Raw genomic sequence first — 10578 nt, 5'->3', positions numbered from 1 at the left:
AAATGCTGCAGACGTAGAAAAAGGCTGAATGTCCGTGATACCGTTTTATCCTTCCAGTTCTTTGTCTTTGGTCATGTGAGTTTTATTGTTTTAGGTTGCAGGGATTCTGATACAGCACCAGGTAATGTTAAATACATATCATTCATTGTTTTTGAGAAAAGCAATTCTTTCCCTTTCATACGTTGTACAGCCGACACTTTTGCACGAAATTCCTTCACTAACTTGGCTGTTCAAACACCACAGACCTGAGTCATCAAATTGCCAAAGAATTAATCCTTAAAAATCTTTTTTTTTTTTTTTTTTTTTAAATCTACAGTCTCAACAACAGTCTTAGTTAAACGCATCGCTGAGATCAGAGATATTCCAAATAAACTGCACCAACAAATAAGCCTCAAACCAAATAAGCCAGACTTTTATTACTAGAATAAAAAAAAAATACATCCAACCCAATTAGGTTTCTGCTCCGAGGTCTGCTTATTATTTCCAGAAACGATGACGGAAGTGGTCTGAGAGTGAACCGTCTCAGTTCCTTCCCGTCTCTAGAGAAGGTGCATCACTTCCCCTTCCCTCACACATCTCCTGTGGCGACTCAGCACAGCGTCTACCTCAGAACAGCCACACTGTTCGCCGGTTTCTTTTAGGTGTCTCGGCTTTTATTTTGATCAGGTTTGACAGCATGAAATGTCTTTTGGATTTACCTCGTTGAGGACGGGCTGCTGGTCTCCTCCCAGAAAGTGCACCCCCTTGAGGGCGTCGGGGAGGAAGCGACCGCTCCATGGCACCCAGCACAACTTCCACGAGACGAAGAGCGAGACGCTGAAGAGTGCCAGGCCGCAGGTGGTCACCAGCAGGGACAACAGGCTCACCGAAACATCTGGAGGGAGAGACAGGCTCACTATGTTCAGTTTGTACACCAAAATATGAGACTGAGGAAATTATGCTTCTTCATTTCATACAGTCAAAGAGAAAGTTTCTTCTGTTCAAAGATGACTTTGACATAATCTGGAATTTGAAATGGAGACCCCAAACCAAAAGAACACCAGACCTCCTTGGGGAAATGCTCCAAAAGTTGCTGACTTGCTAGAACAGCTCGAGACTAAGATTAACTCATGCAGTGCAATATTCAGATCACAGGAGCTGCAGCTTTTTGATGAGTTTAAATATATGACAAAACCTAGCTATAAATAAAGTATTATGGTGCTACAGATACAAAGTGTATTTCCATTTGTACAGAACATGGTTGTTTGGTACAGACTTCAGTAAACATCACACCATCATTGTTTTAATAGCTTTTTCAGTGAAAATGAAAAATGAAATGTGAAAATTTCTACTTTCTACTACAATCATGGATTATAGTACAATCACAATATCTGTCAAATTAATCACAATGTGATACTTGCACCATATCATTCAGCCCTGATTCAAATCATTTTTGTGTGTTGAGCAGAATGATGTCACATTAATATCTTTTTTTCATTTTTAAGGCTGCCTACGTAATATAACCCATTATATAAAAAAAAAAAAATAATAATAATAATAATAGTAGTAGTAATAACCACGGACGTAATTTCTCCCCTCCTGTGATATTCCCTGGTCAATTTGATCTGCCCATCACTGGGTGGTGCTGGGTGGTGGTCCAAACATTTGAAATGATTTCATTTCATTTTCACGTAGGTATACCAGTCTATGATAATCCATCCATTTATATGCCTGAGTTTAACTATAGTCAAAATAATTCAGAATTTCTGCTTATTTTCACTCAAAAATGAGGTAGAATTTTATGTAAATGAGGTCTATTGACCATACATTCCAGAAATAAGTGTAAAATTGGTGGTAATGAGTTGGAGTGAAGTTGACTAACAAGGTCAAACACAGAATCGGGTGATAATTTTATGCTATATGCTTTACAACCAGTTAAACCACAAAGGGAACAGTGAACTACAAGGAGATCAGTGAAATGAAAAGTAACAACAGAAAACTAGAAGAACTACTAGAAAACACAGTGAACTGAAAGAGTTTGAGTTTTACTAAAAAGTTTTTTTTTTTTTTTTTTTTTTGCATACCTGTGTCTGTGAAATTTCTGTATGACAACTTTGTATTTAAAAGCCTCTGGCCTTTTATTTATTTATTTGAAAGAATTTTCCTTTTTACAATAAAAGTGGAATGTCCATGTTACTTTACTAAATAAATAAATAAATATATAGTGGAATGTCCATGTTACTTTACTAAATAAATAAATAAATACATACATACATAGATAAATAAAAGCTATTCACATATCCTGCTTTTTTTTTTTTTTTCAGATGATTTCATGTTTGCCTCCCTGCCTCCTGGTGCCTGAGCCTTGTATATCCATGCTTACAGTTAAAGAATGATGGACAGACTATTTGAGAGCAAAGGACAAGCGTTTGTGTTGTTCTCCATTAGCAGCGGGGAGGTTTCTCCCTCTTAAACGTCCAGCTGCTCTGTAGAGCGAGGCCGCAGACTGCTGCCTCTTTCCCCCGAAGCAACCTTTCACAAACTAAAGCGTCGCTGAGCCCTGTCTGCCGAGACGGGAGCCTTACCTTGGCAGACTTCTCTTTCTCTGTCTCGCTAATCACTCTGAATCAGACTCAGCGGAGAAAAAAGTTGGTCTGCATTCTCTGAAAACTCCCAGACAAACCGGGTGTCCTTGTGCAGTGCAGACGCCCTGTGTGCACTGTATTGTTGTATTCACACACTGATGTAGCCACACTGTCCAGGAGAAGTCATTCACCCAGACTTACAGAGCGTAACCACTGCTACCCATCAAACATATTTCTCATTACTGGTAACATTCAAACCTGCCTTTCTCATACATGATCCTCCATTCCTATTCCACCATTTACACAGAATATGCTCATTGTAATTATAGCACAGTCAGCATTAGAATTTGTGAAATGAACCAGATAGGACACACTCCTCCACAGCTCTGTACTGGGGACCAGCTGGGTTGAAACCGCAACAGAGGGATGATATATGTGCCCCAACACAATGCGTGGCTTGTGTTCTCATTCGGCACCGTTATAGAAGCTCCAGCTGAATCGTATGTGATGCGTTCCTTTTTATAATAAATATGAAAAAATAATTCACTCCCAAAGCCTTGATATGCTAAAAGGACACGTTGCTTTTTCAGCATCTGAATGAAATTACATCCCAGCATATTGCCTGGATCCCACGGTTGGCGTTCAAGGCTCAAAACGTGACATGGCAACCACCTTCCCTTTTTCAAGTTGAAAGATAAACAAATGAAAGTGTCGCTCCCTTGCCGGCGAGTTGGGCTTGTTAAACGAGTAAAGGTGCCGGCTGCTGATAGAGTGTCTTCAAACACCCCAGACGACCCCGTGGCTTCTCCAATTACTTTTTTGCTAGAACCTTTTGTGAAGCTGCAGGGCGTCTTTGCTTCGGAAGTCTTCTTGCAGGGCGCAATCAAGATCCCAAACCCTAAGCCCAGTGCAGCCAGTGGCAGTTAATTGGATTCAGGAGCTCCAATAATCAGCGAGCTCACTCCCCACCTAAGGAAGTCTACAGTTTTTAATTAGAAAAAGGTTAGCGAGGTCCTGATTAGTTTAATTGTCTGTAGCAATTTTTTTTTTTTTTTTTTTTTTTTTTTGCTGTGAATACATATGCAGGAATAGCTGGTAACACTACTCTTGCCCAGGCATTACCGATGGGTTCCATCAATTCCATCAATACCTAAACAGCCAATTAAGTCTTTCATAAGACATCAAAAAACTGCAATTGGGTTCGTATTTAGTATTTTTTCTATTCTAAAATGACAAATTTAGGACTATGCAAAACCTGAACAAACAAGCAAAATGATGAAGTAGGAAATGCAAATCTAAATTAGTAGCTATATGTGTTTGCTGCACACGCAACAGCACATGACATGTTTGATTCCCGTGACAAATGTTTACCTATTATGCCTCAGAGAGCAATTTTAAATCTACAGCAATTTTTTGCACCTTTAACATGGAGAGCAAATGAATGAATTCCTTATTTTTCAACGAGTGCAGGTCCATCGTTTGAGCTCATGAAGTTTAGGTAGTGGTGAAAACATTTGCACAATAGCCCATTTCAATTAAACAATAAATTTCACAACCACCAAGACATGATTTCCCCAAAGGCTGTGAGAGATGTGACTCTGAATATGAAACAGGAATGCAAGACTCTGCCTTTGCGATCATAAAAATGGGGGATAAAAACTGATCAATAACAAATATGAAGCGTCATGGCTTACAGCGCTGATAGGGAAATAGGATTTCTTTTTCCAACAATTAGCACAGGAAAAAAAAAAAACATGAGTTCAACAGTGCAGATGGACTTTTCCTGATGGAAGCGGGGGCAGATGAGCTTTCCTGTGCCTCTGGCGTGAATCACGCTTCCAAAACCCAATGGGAGCAAACAAACAAATGGCCTCCTTTTATTGATTTGGACTACATCTCCCTGTGGTGAGGCGGTGTGTAAATAAACAATGTGCCTCGGCTTGACTGGTTACCCAACAACACAGGAGAAGCTCTGAGAGGGACGAAGAGGAGCCAGAAGCGCTCTCGGTGCAACTTTAAATGCACTTGTGGGCTCCATGTGTTTAATTTAGCATGTATGTTATTGTCACACTCGCTCACACACACAGACACATGTCATCTTTTCATTCTTTATGAAATAGCCGCCTCTTGACACTGGGAGAGCTACCAGGAGAGTTATGATATTTTATTCATGCTGAACTCTGTGTGTGTGTGTGTGTGTGTGTGGACAAATCCCCATTCTGTCTGCAAGATGAATTTAAGATTTTTCAGGCCTCTTTAATGCTCCTCAAAATTGATTTTGACTAATGTTTAAACAAAAATAATATAATAATTTAAAAAAGAATGTGTTTCTGATTGAGCATAGCTAATGAAATTCTTACTTAACTATAAATGGGCAGTATAATAAAAATGCTCATAAGGTAATTATTTTCATTTTACTACAAGTCTTTTTCAGAGGACCTGCCAGCACCCTGTGTTTGGTCACACACACGCGCGCACACACACACACACACACACACACACACCACACACACACACACACACACACACACACACACACACACATACACACACACACACACACACACACACACACACACACCTTGGCCTCTATCATGTTTTCATGCAATGCTTTATGTCAAGGTATGTTCCCACTGACAGGAACGCGAGGGAATACATGTCAGCTCACTGATTGCTGAATAATTTTCCGTCCTGTGTTTCCCCCCCACTCTTTCTCTCTCTTTCTCTCTGTTCCAGAATCAAACTCATTCATTTTGTATACAACCTCCATTATCATCAGAGGACTGAACGTGTTCCTCCCTGGAGCAGACGCCCACAGCTACATGACTGGGCCATTTGAGGAGTGTTTAGTGGACTCGTACCAAACTCAAAAGCCACTGGAAACAGCAACAAAGTCCTAAAATGATTACAAAGAATCTCCATTGAACATGGCAAAATCGCTGTCAAAATGTCGTCCTGAACAGGCCAAATAATATTTGGTTTTAAAGTCATATGATTTCAAAACAGGTAAAAAAAAAAAAAAAAAAAAAAAAACATTACCTGACAAATGAGTCAGACAGTCCTCCTTGTTTTTGAGTGCAGTTTCACTTGTTTGACAAAAATTCATGAAACAAGTTTATTTGCGTTGGAAACGTGGAAATTTTTGCAAATTATTAGCAAGTAAGATTTCAGATTAAATGACTGATTAAGGTGGGGATTTTTTGCAATGAAGAAAGTTAGGAGCACCTCGTGGAGGTTAAGTGTTGTAGATTTATAGCTACCATGTCTACCACCAGTACATTTAAAGCACAACTGAACTTGGATAGTGTTGGGTTATGTAGTTAAGTGGGTGTTAAACAGCAAAACAAACAAAAATAACACATGTAGCACTTAAACACACATGAACAAGGTCAGATTAAGCCAATATAAGCCATCCCGGTACCCATTTTTTGGGGAAATTAAACATCACTTTCCTTGTTATTTTACTATTTGAATTAAAAAGTAGATCCGGCAGGGAGCTTCTGCACAAACTAGTCTTGTGCCAGGAAGAAATTACCTGATAGTGCTTTCACAAATAATAATAATTACAAAAGTAATGATAATAATAATAACAAAATTAAAGAAAAAAAAGGGTACCGGGTCTTGTTGCTTGTTATATTAGTATAATCTGTTTGCTTGCATTTATTTATGCACTTAAAGTGTTAGAAATCCAGTATTGTGGATTATCAGCCCACAGGAGCACAGACCAACTAATGAGGAGATTTCACCATATCGACTCAAAACGTCCAGGGAACTACATAGCACAACACTCTACCTACGTTCAGTTTGATGTTTAAAGATATTTATGGTAAAATAAATAATAATAAAAGAAAACCAGTCTAAAAATGGGCTGCAACAGTGAAGATCATCCTCTCCTCCTTGTTTCAGACCCTGTAGATTCACCCAAACGTCTCAAACTGAAGTTGGCATGGTGAATGCAGAGAGAGAAATACAAAGTGTCTCCTAAACAGCAGCAAGCAGCTCCAGTGTTGTGGTAAACATCACCTCACTGAACTTCTGGGTTTTGGTGTTCAGATTTTTTCAAGCAGCTACCTCTTGCGGCCATTTGTGCCACAAAGTTTAATGAGTTATGGATTTGCTTTTGTCAGACCAAAAAGGAGAGTTTGGGTTTGTCATTGCTGCAGAGCTGAGCTTTGTTCAGTCCCACAGCACTTTACTTTATACTGTAGTGGAAATCCCAAGGTTTTCAAAGATATCAAATATGTCCTGCTGAATTTAAGGGAAATGTGTATAAAATGATGCACAAGACATGTAGATATTTTCTACTTGATGTGATGCTGCAGTCATAAAAAATGGCACCTTGGGGTTAAATATTTCAATCAACAATACTACTACAACTACTACTACTACTTATCATAATACTAATACTACTATTACTACTACTACTAATAATAATAATAATAATAATACACTTTATTTACATAGCACTTTTCAAATTAGTGTTACAATTAAATTAGAGTTACAAAGTGTTGCTATAAAAGTGGCAATCAAAAAATCTGTTTTCTTTTGTTTTGTTTTGTTTTCACTTTCTTATGAAGGGTTATGGATGCAAAATGTATCTACGAACTGTGAAAAAAAGCCTATAAAGAGGTCCAACCCAACCCAACCCAGCTCCATCAGCGTGTGAACAACAACATGATGTTGAGATTTTGTTGTTTCTGTTTCTGCTTCTGTTTCTCTCCTTTCTCCTTGTTTTCAGCTGCATCGCTGCTACGTTTCAACCACAAATCCCGTATCCTGGATTTTCGTCTTGTCTTCCCGCTCTTAGTGAACAAACGTCCTCACTCGACGACCATGGCAGCAGATTTAAACCACAAACACACACATCTGACACCTTCAGGAAACCAATGTACTCCAATGTACCCCTCAGGGTAGCCACAGTTGAGAACCACTGCTATAGAGGACCAAGCGATAACTAGCTGCAACTACAGGGGACACGGCTCTGTTTGAATCTAGAGACACCAGCCAGGTTGTCATGTAGGATTTCTTCAGTAGAAATGTGTTCATTTTAGCTTATAAAAAGTTGGTTAGCATATCAAATGAAGTGAAAGGCGGGCCATGACTAAGGTCAGGTTAAAACATCATCAAGCCACTATTTCTCTAGGCTCCATCTTGTGTTTGTTAAGAATATCACAAACTGTATGTATCTTGAAATATTAGGTTATTTCTTAGACAAAGAGATAGATAGATGGAGAGAGAGAGAGAGAATGCGTGTGTGTGTGTGTGTGTGTGTGTGTGTGTGTGTGTGTGAGAGAGAGAGAGAGAGAGAGGCAGCTACAAGGGTTAGACCACTGGCCTTTCTCCCCATTACACTCAGCATGACAACAGGAGAGAGCTATGAATACACACACACACACACACACACACACACACGCACACACACACACACACACTGAACTACCCATGTGACGCTAGCCTTGCACTTGTATTTAAACGTAAGTCACACAGTTAAACACACAGATAGACAGACAGATCCTAAATGATGGTGTCTGAGGTCATGTGAAAAGCTTGTAACTCCAGTTTGAGTGATCTCCATGTTTTCAAATGACGTGCGGACTTCTCTGGATGGAGGAAATCATCCTTGAGTTTATAAAAACCTTTTCAAATCCCATGTGGAAAACTTGAAAATGCCTGGTGGTTGAACTAAAAACGAGGGTGCTTTACTTTGCTCTGGGGCTGGAACCACATACCGATAATAACTGATAAATCAATAAGAGGTAGATTATCAATAATTAAAGCACATTGCTTTACTTATCAAGCCTGAACATTAGACAGCTTGTCAAATAAATAAAGAAATGAATAAACAAACATATAAATAAACAAGCAAATAAATAAATAAAGTTAATAATAACAATCATAACAACAACAACAACAACAACAACAATAATAATAATAATAATAATAATGATGATGATGATGAAGTCATCAGCTTGGTGTCAGACAAGCCATTTAAGAATTTCCTTGTATCAGACACTTTGACGTCTCCCTGTGGCAGAAATAAAAACTGAAGTCAAACACACTTCATCTTTTGACTTTATGACTTGACGGTACTGTGAAAACATGAATACTGATGATTTTGCCCCAGTGTATACATTTTTGCATGCAGTCCCCACCCTACTTCGCTCCTGGAAAAATGAGATTTTGGAGATACAAGGTTTTCATACAACTATAGATAGATAAAATAAACTTCTAATAATCATCATCACTCAAATGAGCAAATTCTCCAAATTAACACTGGAGGGTGGCACTATTTGCTATGCGTTTGTTATTTGTTATTAAGCCCTTTGTGAGTGTAAAATAAAGCTTGACTCCTACATTCCTAAAAAGCAGTCTTGTTTATATTTCTAAGACATTATGCTCCCTGAAATGATTTGTCTTTTTCCTTTTGTAGCTGTCATGAAGAGGAGACTGAGTGGAGGACGGCGATGGTTATGACTAATTTGTGGTTTTCTGCTCAGGTTAATGGCGAGTCTCTCAGTGAGCTGGCTTTAGGCTAGAGTTATCTCATAAAACTCCTCTATGTAGTCTTTACTCTGGGGAAGCAAGCACTGAGTAGAGTTCAATAAGCTGCAACAGCCAAGTCAGCAGTGGGTCAATAAGAGACAATAGCTCAGGTGAGAGGGCAAGGGAATGGGGGCTTCAGGGGAAGCCTCGGATAATGCCCAGGAAACTACTCATCCCAAGTATTAGGCAGGGAATGGGGGTGGGACGGGGAATTTCTAAGTTATAGACGGTGCAGGTGTGTACACAGGGGCAAGAGAGGGGGGGATGGAAGCAAGGACAGAATGAAAGGAAAAATGAAAGAAGACCCATTAAATTTATTGGGCTCACTCACGAAAATCACCAGAGACTCAGTGGTTTCCAAACCAAATATCCAATAATGCTATGTTGCCCAGCAACGACACTATCTCCATCCACAATGTAATCAAGGCTGTAATGAAACCCAACATTTCCCCATCAACATTTAACAAACCCCCCATCTTGAAGGCAAAGCAATGAAAAGTGATTTCTACACTTCCAACTTTACCATAGAAACTCTGTATGTGCAAACGTCACCCCTGTCAAACTCCTCTGCAGCAAAAAGAGTTGAACCACAGTACGTACAGCTGAAAATGTTGCCGGAAATCTCACAGCGCTTATTTCATTTTAGCTCAGTAGTTAGTGATTTTTTGTGGCTACATTCAAGAACTCATGTAAATTATTGTCTGTTTTTGAAATTTTAGCTGGCATGCAGCTAAAACAAGTAGGTAACATGCCTCCAGACCAAATAATACTTAGCTTTATTCCTCAGTGAGGTACGGAAGCCCTAAAAGGCCATACATTCATAGTTAAGTTAATTTAACGTGTCTTGAGATTCCCACTTATTTATATCATTATCTCAAAATTGCAAATGATGTTTTCCCATCATAACAGGATAATTTTTGAGATCTCGAGATAAAGAACCTTTATTTTAATGAGATGATGACAGAATTAACGTGAGATCCTGAGAAAACATTCATTGTGTTTATTATCTCGAAATCCCGAGAAAATGATTTTGCTGTCTTGAGGAAACAACCTTGGTTATTTCGAGATAATGACATAAATAACTGGAGATCTCGAGAAAACAAATTAAATCAATTTGTTATCACGGCAAAATGGAGCAAATAAAGAGTATGAATGTATGGCACCTTAGGGCTTCGGTGGTGAGATTCCTAACTGTACATATTCATTAAAAAACCAAGATTCCCTGATGGCACATGCTCATCACACTCTCCTCGTCCCTATGTCTACCCAGCATCACACAGATCAATGATTACATCAGACTGATATCGTCTCTGCGTCTTCTCATCAGCAGAACATCAGACCCATGGAGCCAGTGCTGATGTCTTCCCTGTGCTGTCCCAATGGGGTCTGGAGATCGTTTTAGGCCGGCCCTCTATAATAACACTCTGATGGGATGCCTACATCGATGCTTTGTTTCCAGCGTTCAGCTAAT

At 39.2% G+C, this 10578-nt stretch overlaps 1 protein-coding gene across 1 annotated transcript in view; it reads right to left on the bottom strand.

Annotated features, from left to right (window-relative positions):
* Positions 1–10578, bottom strand: part of syt9b (synaptotagmin IXb) — a 41491-nt gene that overhangs the window by 28111 nt on the left and 2802 nt on the right. Inside the window, exon 2 of the mRNA XM_030054749.1 lies at positions 699–874. Within this exon, the coding sequence (XP_029910609.1) occupies positions 699–874 (176 nt within the window). The remainder of the gene's footprint in view (positions 1–698; positions 875–10578) is intronic.

This window comes from Myripristis murdjan, chromosome 6 (genome assembly GCF_902150065.1).
Source record: "Myripristis murdjan chromosome 6, fMyrMur1.1, whole genome shotgun sequence".
Classification (NCBI taxonomy): Eukaryota; Metazoa; Chordata; class Actinopteri; order Holocentriformes; family Holocentridae; genus Myripristis; species Myripristis murdjan.
Note: the sequence above shows the minus strand (reverse complement) of the source record. Positions and strands in the feature narration are given on the sequence as shown.